The sequence below is a fragment of the Madurella fahalii genome, assembly GCF_045866475.1.
Source record: "Madurella fahalii IFM 68171 DNA, scaffold_1, whole genome shotgun sequence".
Classification (NCBI taxonomy): domain Eukaryota; kingdom Fungi; phylum Ascomycota; class Sordariomycetes; order Sordariales; genus Madurella; species Madurella fahalii.
Window position 1 is genome coordinate 5,277,339 of NW_027263971.1, and position 15,392 is coordinate 5,292,730.

At 57.2% G+C, this 15,392-nt stretch overlaps 5 protein-coding genes and 1 non-coding gene across 6 annotated transcripts; 5 read left to right on the top strand and 1 right to left on the bottom strand.

The window, feature by feature from the left end:
• Positions 1-1,623: 1,623 nt before the first annotated feature.
• MFIFM68171_01616 (uncharacterized protein) lies at positions 1,624-3,577 on the top strand (the record flags this gene model as incomplete). The annotated part of the gene is made up of 2 exons (XM_071057038.1): positions 1,624-2,417; positions 2,518-3,577. 2 exons carry the CDS (start codon positions 1,624-1,626, stop codon positions 3,575-3,577), a joined length of 1,854 nt encoding a protein of 617 aa, XP_070913139.1.
• Positions 3,578-8,832: 5,255 nt separating this feature from the next.
• Positions 8,833-11,170, bottom strand: MFIFM68171_01617 (uncharacterized protein; the record flags this gene model as incomplete). The annotated part of the gene is made up of 6 exons (XM_071057039.1): positions 8,833-8,875; positions 9,375-9,439; positions 9,740-9,798; positions 9,856-9,889; positions 9,997-10,210; positions 10,470-11,170. 6 exons carry the CDS (start codon positions 11,168-11,170, stop codon positions 8,833-8,835), a joined length of 1,116 nt encoding a protein of 371 aa, XP_070913140.1.
• A 614-nt stretch (positions 11,171-11,784) lies between these two features.
• MFIFM68171_t7 lies at positions 11,785-11,881 on the top strand. Its single transcript has 2 exons — positions 11,785-11,822; positions 11,846-11,881. It is a non-coding gene; the product is annotated as a tRNA-Ile (tRNA).
• A 649-nt stretch (positions 11,882-12,530) lies between these two features.
• Positions 12,531-13,470, top strand: MFIFM68171_01618 (uncharacterized protein; the record flags this gene model as incomplete). Its single annotated transcript, XM_071057040.1, has 2 exons — positions 12,531-13,277; positions 13,333-13,470. 2 exons carry the CDS (start codon positions 12,531-12,533, stop codon positions 13,468-13,470), a joined length of 885 nt encoding a protein of 294 aa, XP_070913141.1.
• Positions 13,471-13,731: 261 nt separating this feature from the next.
• MFIFM68171_01619 (uncharacterized protein) lies at positions 13,732-14,145 on the top strand (the record flags this gene model as incomplete). Its single annotated transcript, XM_071057041.1, has 1 exon — positions 13,732-14,145. One exon carries the CDS (start codon positions 13,732-13,734, stop codon positions 14,143-14,145), a length of 414 nt encoding a protein of 137 aa, XP_070913142.1.
• Positions 14,146-14,552: 407 nt separating this feature from the next.
• On the top strand, positions 14,553-14,813 carry MFIFM68171_01620 (uncharacterized protein; the record flags this gene model as incomplete). Its single annotated transcript, XM_071057042.1, has 1 exon — positions 14,553-14,813. One exon carries the CDS (start codon positions 14,553-14,555, stop codon positions 14,811-14,813), a length of 261 nt encoding a protein of 86 aa, XP_070913143.1.
• Positions 14,814-15,392: the final 579 nt, after the last annotated feature.

A 15,392-nucleotide genomic window follows, 5' to 3' on the forward strand; every position in this document is an offset into this window, starting at 1 on the left:
CGTCCCCGAGGAGCTTCTCTGGGAGCTTCCGCGATTAGTGTGATACTCGGGCAACGCCCCCCGTCGATGCATCCGCCGACGATTCCAACCCATGTTGGGCCGCGCCGCGACGGCAGTGAGAGGCTCACACCCGGCCCCGGCGGGCGATCGTTGATTCGATCCCGGATTGCTACCATTGCGCGTCCAAGGGGCTTTCTCTCTTGCCGGTTGACGAGCTTTGATGGCTCCTATTGGGGGCGTGCGAGTCAAGCTCAGCCCAGGGTGCCTTTGTCTTGCTGCCATGTCCTGGCCGAGAGAAGCGCTGCCGTTAGCTCTCGTGCGCCGTTGCATGTACCCGGGCAGTCACAAGAAGTTTCTCTAGAAAACGGAGGTAGCAGCGAGCCTGTGTCTCCGTTCGGGGTCCCCTTGGCCAGCCATGCTTCTGCCGCCGGCTTCGATGCATATCCAATCCCGGCTCGAGCCTCTGCTTCCCTGGTCCGTTACGCCCCGCCGCCTGAGAAGGCCCGGGCTTCGCTTCTTGTCCGATGTCTTGTCTTTTTTTCCTCCCTGGTCGCTTTTTTCGGGTGCCCAGAAAAGTCCACACTGGGACCCTGGTCCCTCCCAAGATCGGATGTCTCTGGCCGCACTCCCCGGCTCGCGCGCACCCCGCACCCCCTCCCCCTCCGGGATGTCTCGCCATCCACAAGTTCCCGCGCAGGCCATGGTCCTCCGCAACATCCAGTCCAAGTACCACGCCCAGTTGCATTTCCAAGAGCTCGCCCGCGTTCATTGGGCAAGTGTCGGGTACGTACCTTGTTTCGCGACGCTCCCGCAGAGTCGGCCTGACCCATCCCATCAAGTACAAAACATAGAAAGAGGAGCAAGCACCCCGTCTGCACTCCATCCATCCACAGTCATCAGCATTGCCATTGCACCAAGAAGCAGCAGTGTAACTGCTGGACAGAAGTCTTCTTGACCATCATTTCCACCACGAGAGGCCCTTTCATCATTGTGTTGATAAAGCCTCCCTCACCCCTCACCACCTTCAACACCCCACGAAATCCGGGTTCTGGTCTGATATACCCCTCTTTCCAGAAGACGGGCAACGCAGTGCGACTTCCACCATAGAGTGTGAGTGACATTTTTCATTCCCACCTGGTTTTTCCCTTGTGTTTAAAATCCCCGCCTCCCCTCCACCAGCACTGGTCCCCCCCTCCCCCCACCAGCCTCTCAACCCACTTTCTCCCTCAACTACATGCCCCCTCACTGTTTGCCGGATCTGCCTCTGCGAGCGATGCTCATCGCTGCCACAAGGCACATCACGCAACACTCAGAAGTCTGAAGGGTAGGCGTATTTTGTGAGGCTTTTTGGTTGCACCTTGGCCCATCCATACTTCTGGACATGATCCCCTGCATCTCATAGCCCTGGTCCTTCCCGACAAATAACAGGCTTTTTTTTTTTTTTTTGTCCCTCACCGCTCCTCGGGATTATTGCCCCAACCACTGACACAAATACCAGGACTTGTCCGCACAGTTTTGGAAGCCACAATATCTGCAATATTTGCAGTGGCTCAAGTCGGAAACGACCCCTCTACCCACACCCACACATAAACACACACACACATCCACCCAGCGTGGCCCACCATGGTCTCAGCATTCCAAATGCAGACATTCTATAGGAACCCCTTGACGGTCGACACCCACGCTCAAAAGTTCTTCGAGGAGGAGGACGCGAGCATACTAGACGACAACATTCTTGACCAGAGCGCACTCGACTCGGGCTTGGAGATGTCGCCGCCGATGGTGGAGAGCAGGAGGGACTCGTTCGCCGTGGCCCCCTCGCTATTCTCGCCCAAGACAGAGGATTGGCAGTCGGTGGAGATGCAGTCTGTTCCGTCCAACAACCCCTTCCTCGACCAACACAGCAACAACCCCTTCCTGCGGATGGACCAGAACCAGCAAGCGGCATACCAAAGCCATACTTGGCCCATGACCAGCTCCGGATCCGCAACTCCTCAGCTGCAGGCCTTCGACGGCCTGCCGGTCGAGTATGACTCGTCAAACCTCGCCATGTTCCACAGGTCCGCGTCCATGCAGACCCAGACGCCCTTCACCAACCCTACCAACCCGGTCGCCATGTTCCAACAGCTCGGACACGCGGCACCCCAGTCGATTCCGACCTCGCCCCAGAAGGACCCCTGGATGGCCCAGGATCTCAAGACGCAGGCTATGAAGAGGCCGCGCCCCGCCAGCCCCTTGATCCGCTCGCACAACGACCTGCGGAGGGGCGACGGCATCCGGAAGAAGAATGCCCGCTTCGACATCCCGGCCGAGCGCAATCTCAGCAACATCGACCAGCTGATTGCCCAGTCGACGGACGAGCAAGAGATCAAGGAGCTTAAGCAACAGAAACGCCTGCTGCGCAACAGGCAAGCAGCGTAAGTACCACTCTTTCCCCGTCCCTTGAGGGGGACCGGGACCCTCCGAGCTGGACGGATCAGGACTAACCGTTTTTTTTTTTTTTTTTTTCCCCTGCAGCCTTGACTCGAGACAGCGCAAGAAGCAGCACACGGAGCGTCTCGAGGATGAGAAGAAGCAGTTCACCGAGATCATCTCCAACATGGAGGAGACGATCGCGAAGCTTGAAGGCGAGCTGTCCAAGCTCGCCGTGGACAACCGGAACTACCAGTCGTACATTCACGAGCTGGAGGGGAAGCAGGAGGAGATGATCAGCAGGCACACGATTGAGACGGGTGAGCTGCGGAAGAAGATCAGCGTCCTGACCAACCACGTGCAGACCCTTGAGGGTGCCGCCACGACCGCATCAGGCTTTGCCGGTGCTTTTAGCGAGATGGACGGCATCACCATGGACGGCTCCTGGGATAACATGCCAATGTTTGGCGACTTCCCTATGGAGCAGCCTGCCGAGGTGAAGCAGGAGATGCAGATTGTTCCCGCCAAGAAGACCGAGGTTACCCTGCCGACCGACTGCGACAAGCCGGCCCAGCAAGGTGGACTCCTCTTCATGCTCTTCCTTGTCGGCGCTTTTGTGCTTTCCAGCCGGTCGACACCCAGCATCCCGCGCGTCTCGGAGGATGTTCGCGCCGCGTCCGCGACTCTGCTGGAGAACGTGCTCAAGGATGCGGGTGTGTCGCAGGTCCCCTCGGGCCTCGAGGCGATGGCTCCGCAGCCCTCGGGCGCCAGCTGGGCCCAGTCGGCCGGATCGTCGCTGCCCATCGCCGCCCCGATGGTCGACAACGTCGCACCCTCGATGCTCGGCGAGATGGCAGATGCCCTTACCCAGCCCACCGAGCAACAGACCAACGAGCAGATCTTCTCGCTGTCGGCTGCGCAGTATAACGACTTGACCTCGCAAGATTTCCTCCAAAGTGCTCCGGCCGAAAGGTCTACGAGCCGAGGCAGACGCAATCTTGCCGATGCTCTTGCCGGCATGCGCAGCTCGAACAAGCAGTCGGCTGCCGAGGTCTACACTCGGTCGCTGCTCTGGGACCAGATCCCGGCCGACGTCGTCCGGACCTTTGCCAAGATGGTCGCGGAGAGTAACAACGCCGCGGCCGGAAGCGAAGGCCAGGCCTAATGTGAATGACTTTTATGACGTTTATGACACGACCACACGACCCCACGACTCCACGAAGACAACCCCCCTCCCCCCTCTTCTCCGCCTCCCCCCCTCGCCCTTCACGACCGGCATGAAAAGAATTTGAGCATGCGCAGCAGCACTTTGAGCACTTTCGTTTCTTGGGACCTCACGCCTTGGACCCGTGAGGTTCCCTATTAACCCACATACACTTCATCCGCTCCCGCGACACAACAGACATCTGCAGCTCACGCACCGAGGGTTACTACATTGCGGCCCTGTACGGGACAGGAGTCGCCAGCCGTTTTGGTTCTTTTTTCCTTTTTTTTTTTTTCCATTTTATTCTTTTCCGTTTTGAGTTTTCTTTTTTTGCTCTTAATTGGTTTTGGGTTTCTGAGAAATTAGCAAGCGAGCATTTGATTTATATGATTGTTTTGGTCTTTGTTTTGGCGCATCTCTCTACTCTAATCTCGTGTTTATCTGGCTTTGTTTATTTCTTTTTGGCGCTGGTATTGGAATGGTTTTCGAGCAAGCCTGGCTGCGAGGTTGGCGGGGACGGACACGGCGAACATTGGCGGTTATGGGCTGCGTTTTAAAACATCAAGTTGGACGGGCGGCGCACCATCGCCACTTTCTCCTCTCCTATGTACGCTGAGGGAAGGTCGGGACTGTCTCGGCGAGCGGAGAAATCTCTCGCTGACACAGACCGGCTGGCACGTCAGGCTGGCATTGGGCTTGGGAATGGGCTTGGAAAAAAATGGATTCATGTCTCGCACGTTGTATTCTTTGTGGGAGGAAGAGCCCAGCAAGGAGCAGCAGTTGCGACACCCCACATGTCTTGACGACACACACTTGGTTTCTTTTGTCGACACATTCACTCTTTAGGCCTGCCCGTCATGTAACGGATCGCAGAGCCGCCTTTTGGAGGAGACTTTCGGCTGCCGAGGGCTCGGGCGTGCTTAGGGATCACCGATGGAAGTGCAATCTCAACTCGCCGAGAGTCTCGCAGAAGGGGGAATCCGACTTTTTTTTGTCACGATTATCACGACCGACGCCAATGGCTGGAGCAACGAATGAATACTTTTCACGGCAGACACACATTACACGGACAGAAGGGGAACTTGTACCCCGGCGGGAGGACTTGGAACAGCCCCTGCTCGCGACATTCCCTGAAGATCTTGTAGCTAGGCAAGCAGAGAACCATAGTAGGAACATCAGACAAGACCCAAAAAAAACACTAAAAAAAACGTGAAAGGCAGTTCATGCCTCAGATAATTTGATCCATGACATGATGAATTTGTGCAAGTGACTTGAGAGATGTCGAACTGTTCGCTACCCAATAGTAACTACTGCGCTGCACAATGCGATTGATACTGGATCATCATGAGTTGCAGCATGCATATTCAGCAACCGGCAGAGCTGGGGAAGACGGAAACGCGCGCTGACGGCTCCTCTTCCCCCAAAGCCTCACTTTTTCTGTACCTAATTCCGCCAGCCAACCAAATCAGAAGCCGAAATCCAACGGACCACACGAGTGCTTTTCATGAGCGGAACTTTGGGGATGTTTTGAGAAGGTTGGACTTTTGATTACCCAGCTCTACACGTGCAATTATATACAGGATCGTTCTATCCTGCCTTGGATACGGCGGGGGTGCTGACCAGTCCCTCCTCCTTGGGAGAGAGGGAGATGGGGGATGCGTGACTTTGGTGAGAATGGGGTAAGGCCGTCGGTCTCTTGGGGATAAGACGGGCATCTGCCGATGCCCGATACTTCGGATGGGGGGGGAAAGCGAAGGGAATAACATGTGGTGGACTGGGTGCGTGACTGACTAATTCTGACCCGCTCTCTCTCTGTCTACCTGCGTATCTGCAGGGGATGGATGGAAGTGGGGGAAGGGGATGGAGGGAGGGAGGGAGGGGTGTCAGGCTTCACCTGGATGTGATGAGCTGGCTAGTGATGATGACATACCACAGTACGGTTACGGCAGTTGTGGTTTGGCGCGGGGGGGGGGGGGGGATGTTGGGCTGAGCCGGCTTCTGGAGGTGAGGTGGTATCGCGGAAGGGAGGAGGAACCCGGATGAGAGCATGCCTCATCCCTCTCTGGTTTTCCCGTTGTTTCCGGGGGGGGGGGTTCTCTCTTTGCTTGTCTTGCTTACCTCAATGCCTCACTAAGACACACACAGCCGGAAGCGTAATGTCTCGGGCTCAAGCCGCAGATGGGAAACAAGTGCGCGGCTGCGCATTTGGGATGGATGTTCGGGTTTCATTCGCGGTTTCTTGCTCTCACCCGGAAAGTTGGGGCTGTAGGTTGCCGTGGGATAAGCCAGGGATGGAGGGATGACTTTAATTGACAACTCACAGCTCACGAGGCCAAAACTGCACCACTACGATCTCACAACACTAAAATTCGTCACCACCATAACCCACGCCCGAGATCTTGGATCCGGCCATGACACCCTGACACAACCTTACGTAAGGTCGAGAACGCTGATATCAAGCCCTCGGGTCGGGATCGAGTCGCTCACTCACCTTATCGCCCCTTCGGCGAGAGTAGCCTCTGAGCCTCCCGGCCGGGAGCACTAGTACTAGCTCGCCTAGGCAGGAGGGAGAAGCGGCCGAGGAGATTTTGAGGCATGCCGGTGTGGTGACACAGTCGGGTAACTGGATCGGGAAGCCAAAGGGCACCGCAAGCCAGATGTACAGTACTGCAATTTAGCCGGAGAGGTGATTCTGTAGCTGTGCTAGGCGCTAAGGGCCGGCTTAGGTCATGTCTTTCCGGGGACGCCCCGAGCTCCCGGGCCGGCCTGTTGCGGTAGGGCGATTGGGCATCGATGGGAGACTGGGGTTGCTGGGGTTGCTGGGGCGGCTGATTGGCTGGCTGGTGGGCTGGGGGAGGGTTGCACCGTTGCCGGCTGGGCTTTCTTTTTTCGTTGATGCTCCAATGTTTCACTCTATTTTAGCGGTAAACTTGGAGAGGACGAAGGTAACAGGTTAGGATTTATCAGGATGAGTTTACTTTCGCGTCACCCCTTTTCCATCTATCCCCTTACTGGCCCTGGCCGTCAAACCCGACTTCGACCTGTTCCTGGGGACTCCACATCCATATTACCTTCGGGGGAACGTCTCACGCAGCTTGAGCGCAGCATCAGTGGAAGAAAAGAAGGAAGGGCATCGTTCAACGGGTGGTCATCGCGCAGTGTGTCCTGCAACATGGCAGAGCAGTTTTAGACATTGCAGACCGTTGTGCTGCGTGTTACCATGACACCGAGGCTACCGTGCAGCGGTATCTGAATAGGAGTTCTCCGGGGATTCCCAACCAGTGCTCAGGTCTTCCACGGAATAGATGCGTCGGAGGAGCACACCAGATCCAGGTCTAAAGAATGTTGGATTCCGGTCGGCGCTGGCATGTCTCATGTAAAGTCCACTTCATCCCAAATCGACGTGACACGCCATGGGGGGTTCTGTATGGCAAGTGAGGCCAGAAGACGGGAAACCCCTCTTGTGCGGTCCCGTGGGTCACAGTCAGGGACAACCTTCCAGATATCCGGAGATCGCTATTCCACACAAAGACTCGAGTAGAAGGTCGGATGGTGAGGGCAAACCGGAACTAGATAGGTTGTGGATTTACGCGGAGATCACACGTTCGGCTGTTGAGCCGATCGAAGACTCCGACCATTGACTTGCCAGAGAACATCACTTGGGGTGCTTCGGAACTGGAGAAACCAATCAGCATGGCAGTGAAATCTGATTGGGACCATACCGAAGCCCTCGTAAGACAGAAGACCGGGTGGCCTTGTTTCCCAGGCCCGAAGCGGACGGGTGCCAAACCCGACCCCCCCCGGGACGGTAGTACAGCCAGCCCTCCGTTTTCGACTTGCTCCGTAACGCTCCTTTCTACCTGCGGTACTTCCATCAACTCTTCTGTACTTCATACTGCGCTCCGTGCACATCCTGCGATGCACTGCAATGCAAATGTGAAATGCAAATGCAATGCCACCCGTACACGGCAGCAAGAAGAAACAGTAACAGCGGCGGCGACGGACCGTTTCCGAACCACTTGCTCAGGGCCAGCTTCCCTTACCTTCTCCTCGCGCCCAATGACTGTCCTGCATCACGACCTGTCCGCCGCAAGTCCACCAGTCCCATCCCATACCCCTCGAGTGGTACGCAGTAAGAATCTCGCGTTGCGTACCCCATGGATCGCAAAGGTTGACCCTATCCTATCATCCTCAACATGACCACCAAAAATAAAACAACAACAACAACAAACAACAACAGCAAAAACAATCAAAACAACAACAATAACAATAACAACACCACGCTCATGGTGATCGACACCGTCGGCACTGCAGAGGGTAGAAGTGTCTCGGAGCGAAAACCATCAAAACATCTAGCCATCACCAATGTGCTCCCGCTGTAGCATAAACAAAGGCTGCAGAACCGCAAGAGAATGTAACAGCAGGGAATGTGATGGAGCGCCAGGGACCACAGTGGCAATTGCACTGCTGCCCAAAGGTGAAGACCCAACCCGGAGCTAACTGGGTTTAGCGAGAAAGGAGCCTGTCAAGACGACAAGAAGGAAATAAGGAAGCGGATGGGACATATGCAATCCAACATGGCAGAGCATAGCATGGCATGGCATGGCATGGCATGGCGGCATGGCAGAAAGGGCCGGGTAGGTATCACTTGAAACTACCTGCCGCTCTGTCGGAAAAAGAAGGGAGGAAAGAGAGAGAGAGAGACGGAAAGTTTCCGGCCGGGGATCGGGATCGAGGTCCCCGAATCCCACATCGTCGTCGACGTCGTCGCCGCCGCCACCACCACCACCACCACCCGCTTGTGCAGCGGGCATTCAAAACTAAGACATCACACCGTGTTCACCTATCCCATCTCTCCCTTTTCCCCCACTGCCAAGTTCAACCCTCTCACCGGACGGGTTGGCTGATAACCCCACGGGACGAGGGGCAAAAGTTGAACAGGAGTGCGAACCAGTGGCCCTGACAATACTCGATGGCGAGATCAATCATCACACCAAACCGCTTTGACTGGCTGGAGCGAGCGGCGATGCAAAGATGCGGCTCTCTTTGTGGTTGGATAAGCAAATGCCGAGATGTATGATGATGTGATGATGGTAGTTTTTGGTAAACAATGCCACTATTCCATTGGTATCCAGAAACGCGTCGCTAACGAATACCCCGTTGCCGGCAGCGCCGGCTAACAAAAAGTGCCCGTGAGGGCCGACCGGAGCCGGCGCCTACTTCTTCTGATTCTCTGGGTCATACTTTTCCTTCCAGATCCTGACACGTGAAACAATCAGCATCAGCATCAGCATCTGCTCCATTCACATCACCAACAAGAAGACAACCGCAAAACACAACAGACAGGACAAAAAACGAGACGAGACGCGACAGCGTAGAGGGCGCGAATAGGAGCGGCCCGGCCACAGCAGAGACCCGCACTCCCTCGGCCATCGACTCATCTGAGAACAGGTGCTGGATCGAGGAAAGCTGAGACTTAGTTTTGGGGAGGGCCACCAGGCCGCAGGAGCAGGTCGCAGTCTGGGGGCCAACCAGGAAGAGAAGAGGGGGGGATAAACCAAAACAAACATAAGAAATAAGAGTGAAAAACAGGGCGAACGAAAAACCTGTGGTAGATAAAGCACGGCAAGTCATTCGCAACGGGCAGACATCCGGGACCCTGTTCGTCCAGCATGGGCTGCTGCCCTTTCCTCCCCACTCTCTTCCCCCTCCATGCGGGGTTTTGGTCTGGTGTCTGAATGGAAATGGGTTTGCTTACCAACTGTTGCCGATAATTTTGTTGCCGTTCTTCTCGGCCAGGCGATAGTATTTCGCTGCTGCAAACTGTTGCATCGTCAGCCTCATGTGATAGAAGCCACAAAAAGGGGATATGTTTCGGGAGATGGGTCGTTAGAGGGCTGTGATTTGTCCTCCGGCCAAAAGCCTCATTGATGCCCAACTTCCGGATTTAGCAGCAGAATCGCGGCCGGCATCGCTTGTCGCCCGCGGAAAGGGGCTCCAAGGAACCCATGGGCATGCCGAGCTGGACAGCTGGCAAAAGCCCCTTGCTGAGAACTCTTGGAAAATGCTCATGTGGCGCGTACGAAATGGTGCCTAGCAAGTCTGGCTGAGACAGAAACTGACCTTGTCTTTCTTAGTGCCGAATCCTTCGAAATAGCACCATGCGACTTCGTTCATCGCATCTGGGGGCGTAGAATGGTCAGCTTCTGGGGAGTCTGCGCAATTGCCGAATGGCTTACCTGTGTCTCCCAGATTCGCTGCTGTCTCGTAGTACTACAGGCCAGACAATGAGCAGATGAATAGGGGCAGATTTGCCATCCGCCCACGGCGATCCAGGCCCATCGCTAACGCACCACCAATGGCTGAACGGGGGAACTCACCTGCTTGGCGGCAATTGGGTCCTTGGGAATCCCCCAACCATGGCGGAAACAATTCGCCAATTCAAAAATGGCCAAGACGAGCTCGCCTTTGGCTGCCCCTCCCTTCTTGAGCCCTGCCTGCAGAGCAAGGTGCTCAATGTCGGCGGCATTGGATGCGGCTGCCGAGAGGTAGCTCACGGCCTTGGCTGTATCCGGTCTGCATCCCCATCCGTGCCTGGTCACGAAGTTAGTCCGCGATCACCGTCTTCATTGGGCAATTCCGCTATTGCGTGGCCACCGCAGCATCCATACGATGCGTTCGAGCGAAGAAAGCACGCACACCGGCGTGATGATGGTGCATGAAGCCCATATGGCATCCCAGGAGGAGGAGGGGAGGGGAGGGGGAAAGGGGGGGGCTGTCTTCCGGTCTGGTGGCAGGAACCCCAGCAGAGCATTCCCCATGGACTGGCAACGAAACAGTTTGGAGCACGTACCTCAGAGCCAGGCCGTATAGAACCTGGCTCAAAGGGTTGTTGGCTCCCTTTGGATCTGCTAGCCGTCCAAACAGAGCCGTCGACTCCTCCAGCTTCCCTGCCTCGTGTAACCTGATGGCCTCCTGGATATCCTCATCGATTGCTTTCGAGGACACGGCCTTGCTCTGCGGGTCGGAAGCGTCGCTGCCTGGCCCATCGCCTAGACGCAGCTGGGGAATCACAGGCGGAGCGGAGCCGTGTACTGGGCTGCCAGGGCGACTGCGGTGCTTCTCGTTCTCGCGGGCCAGCATGGTGGCACGCTTCTCCCACTGCGACTCGGTGCCGTCCTTGTCATCTTCGCCGCCCTCGGGCACGATAATATCGGGTAAGTCTTGTGGAACGTTCTCAGAACTGGCCGGGCTGCGGCTCAGGTGCAGGCGTTGCGATAGGCGCTTCGCCCCCGAACTGTGGTTGCTCGAGGCTGAGGCGCTGCGGCTACGGCTGCTCCGGAACACGTCCAGGCTGCGGCGCGGCCGCGCCCCAGACTGGGTGTCGGCCGACAGGTACGCGCCCGAATCTTCATAGGGCTTGCAGCTCGGGGGATAGATCTCTTCCTGCGTGTGCGTGTCGGTACGGATGAAGGTGAATTCGGGCGTCGACAGGCCGGTGTTTCCCTCGTTGTCCGAACCCTCCTTCTTCTTGAACTTATCGCGAAGGCCCATGATGGGGGCGACGTGTCGGGGCTGCACTACGCAGGACCTACTGGGCGTCGAATTAAGATGGTCGCAGGGAGCAGCCGTCTGCTTTGGCCGAGTTGTCGACTGCTGCTGCGGACCGAACTTCACGATAGGGCACCGGCACGTCACGGACAAACAAAAGCTTGGTAAGAATAATCAACAATGATGATATGGTGAAAGTGAGATCAAAAAGACGACGACCATGGACACTTGTCTGAACGGCCGATTCTTTCCGTCGCGCTTGGCGCCATTTTAGAAAGCTTCAGCTCGTCGAACGGGCTGCCTTGAGATTGGACGTTGTCCGGGTCGTCTGGACTCGCGCTTGGGAGCGGGGCAGTGTTTTTGTTAGAGGGGGGGTGAGCGGGCTGTGGCACTCCTCCAATTCTCCGACGGAAACAGGCCATAATGGCCCCTGATGCAGTGGGATACGCATACCCGTGGATTGGAAAAGAAGGCTGCATCGAGTCGGGGGATCGTACCCATAAACATAATCCGGTTATGGACGTGGAATTGGTGTTGACCTCCCACTCGGACCGAGACGATAAGTTCTCGAGACACTACTTAGGAAAATTATTTGCACTTACCTAACAATTAAAGCAGCCCGATTAGCTCAGCTGGTTAGAGCGTCGTACTAATACCGGTCCACACCCGTATTTGGTAATGCGAAGGTCAACAGTTCAATCCTGTTATTGGGCATTCCTTTTGGCCTCGTGCTCCTTTTTGTTCAATCGAGCCAATTCAGACAAATCATTTCTGCTAAATCACGGCCAAGTAGAGCATGTTTAGTTGATTATAAGGCATTCAGGCCATCGTCTCTCCATTGTGTTTGTTAAGTCGGTTGGTAACTACGAGACTTTTGGGTGGACCGAAGTTGGGACTCTTCGTCTTCATCTACAACTCAAACAGTAGTCAACAAAACACAGAACTGCATAGCATACCCCGGCAATTTACACAATGTGTAGGTGTTGGATGGCTCGAGTCACCACACCCTCTGAACGATTAAGCTCGGCGTCATGCATACTCGGAAACAATCTCCATCCTGCACTTGGACGCCGAGTTCTCGATTGGCAACCACCGGCTGTCTGTCGAGATGGACCCAGCGCAGCGGACGGCAATGAGACGATTCTAGCCAGGAACGGGTAGAAAGTGGGCCGTCTAATTGATTCTCGTATCGGCTGAGCGTCGTCCGCAAGCCACAGTGCAACCGGCAGCCCCCGGCCCCAAACTTCGACTCAGCTTCTCGCGACAACAAAGTGTGAGCGCCCATGGCCACTTCACACGCGCCCCGGCAACGCAACGCGCCGAACGCATTCCTGCCGCGCTCGCTGCCGCGCTCCGAGAGACGATGGCCCCCGCGCTACCGGCGAGACGCCCGTTGACGCTGAAGGGCGCCGAGAAGAAACGGCCCGGACCCACGCCGAAACCCCTGGCGGAACGGTTGCCCACAAAACCGGTGAAGCAAGTCAAGCGTGTAGAGCGCTCCTACTCTCGCGAGCGCAAGATCGAAGTGCTATTGTACCTCCTCAATCACCGGGTCCCCGACGCCCGCCCGCGCAGGGTCCCGCGCCGCCGGATCGGCCAGCCGCATGAGCAGGAATTAACACAGCCCATGGTGAGGACCGAGACGGGCGAATACGTATGGTACCGCGCACCGACGTACGCCGAGGCGTCCGAGTTTTGGAAGATTCCCACACCAACGATCCAAGGATGGTGGGATTCGCGTGAGAAGCTGCTGGAAGGGACCGGCATTGAAGTGCCCATGGTTGGTCCGGGCGGTCTTTCGGCCCAGCTGGCTGCAGCGGGGGCGTCTACAATCCCGAACCCGCGCCGGGAACCGCCGCCGGAGAGAGAGGAAGTTCCCGAAGGAGAATCCCCAGTGTTCTCTGTGGGCGAGGCGCGGCGCGTTGAGGTTTCGGCACCCGGGTCCGAAAACTGCCGTCCACCGGCGGCAGTGCCCATCCTTGCACCATCTCCGAACCCACCTCAGGATGCTCCGGCACCAGCCGAGACATCCTCGACAACTGCCAACAGGACGCAGCTTCCCCAGGACGCCCAACCGGCACCATCCGTAGCTGGGCAGCAGTCACATGCTGTGAGCGGCGCCCAACCCCCCGCTACGCCAGTCAGCCAACCGCTCTTCGCGGCAGTGGTGCCCTCTGTCCCGAGCCCATTCCAGGGACCACCAGTTCCGCTCCAGCCGGCCCCTATTCGGGCAGCCGGGTCGCCGATCTCGCATGCTGCTCCAACTCCACAACCAACCCACCCACCCCCAGCTCCACACGTAGCCCAGCATCCGTTGCGGTCGCCGCCCGCCTACAGCCCGGCACATTATTTTGTCGTCTATACCGGACCGCAACCGGGCCCATTCCATGGCCAGCACTGCCTACCACCCGGGACTGTATTGCCGGTGGTGTATGCTGGCCAGCCGCCGCACCTAGGCCCGGTGAGTTATGTTGCCGTGTTTCCCGCTTCGCCAGCCGGCACGAATCTCTCGTCGTCTCCGGGCGCATCAACCAGCCAAACGCAGCCCTCAAACCCAACGCTGCATGGCCATCCCCTTGTACACGGCAATCCGCACCACCCTCCGTATGCCGGACAGCACGCTCCACCGGGGCCACCCGGACCACACGGGCCACACGGGCCACACGGAGCACATCCGCTTCCGTACCACGGCCAACCGCCCGTACCGCACGGGCCGCGGCCACCCCCGGGCACCGGCCAACTCCCTAACCCCCACGGGGCTCGCCCTCTCCATCAGAGCCAAGCCTCAGGGCCACATGTGGCACCACCGCCAGGCCCTCCTGCCCCTAACGGGGCTCATGCCTTACCATCCTCACCGGCCCCCTACGTGGGGCCTGCCGGCTATGTCGGCCCTTACGCCCCACCAAACTTCGCCGCTGTCCAGATGCCACATCTCCATGGTGTCCCACCTCCTGTACACGTTGGTCCTCCTCCGTTGACGGCGGCACCTCAACCACCACCAAGCCCTACGTCGTCTGGCTCGCCACCTCGACCGGTTACGAACGCGGCACAAGCCCAGGCGATGACAGCGGCGGGCCCGTCTCCACCTGGCTCCGAACGACAACTTATAGCCATGCCACCTGGCGAGCAGCGGTTTCAGGTCAACCTGCTTTCTTCCCCAGCAGAGCCAGATCGACCAGCGGCCGCAGAACCGGCTACAGCCCAGGGCCCGCCGGCTAATGCAGCCGAGGCCGCCGCCGCCGCCGAGAAGACTCTGCGACAGGAGGGTGAACGTACGGATACATCGACCCCCCGAGTCCAGAAACCACCTGCGGGCGATCGAGCATTGTCGAGCCCAGAGGGCTGGAGTCAAGATCCAGGGGCATCGCCTATCAGTGGGCGAAGAATGCCCAGAGCAGGGAATGAGTGTCAACAATCAGCAGCATCGGCGTCTGCTGCGGGCACGCCTCAGGCTGCTGCGGTGACTCCCATGGAGATTGATGCCGACGGCCCGACGAGCACCTCTGTGGAAGCGCCTACCTGTATGGAGATCGACACCGAGGTGGCTGCCGAGTCGCCCGGGAGATCGGCAGCCTTGCGTACCCCGTCGGAAGACCCTACCGAGACGCCGACTGTGTCCGGGCCGACATCCGCTCCCGAGACTTGACGGGACTGCCCTTCTTTCACGGATCAAATATCCTCCACTCCGTCGTCCGGACGTAGTAGTACCGTAGCTGCCGTCTACCTGAGGCAACTCTTGCTCGATGGAACAGTTATGGGGAGAGGCACCACGGAGCACAAACACAAAAATGGCCAAGTAATATTTCTAGAGGGTATATGTACAGTACCACATAGAATTCGCGTTGTATTTCTAAGGTAGAGGCAGGCGGCGTCTACGGGAGATTGATACCCCGGGTTCCTCTTTGATGGAAGAGCCTATTTCTTGATACTCCCTTCCATATTGTACTTGCCTAATGGGTTATCATCATAAGAGTCGGATACAGAAAACTACCCATTCTTGGGCACGCACACACACACACACACACACACACACACACACACACACACACACACACACACACACACACACACACACACACACACACACACAGACAGACAGACAGACAGACAATGATCCCGTGACTAGATGAGGCATTCAAGTATATATATTCATTTCTTTTAATCTCACCAGCAGCACCACCATGACAATATCATAACCCCCTCCCACCCATCACCCGACTTGACC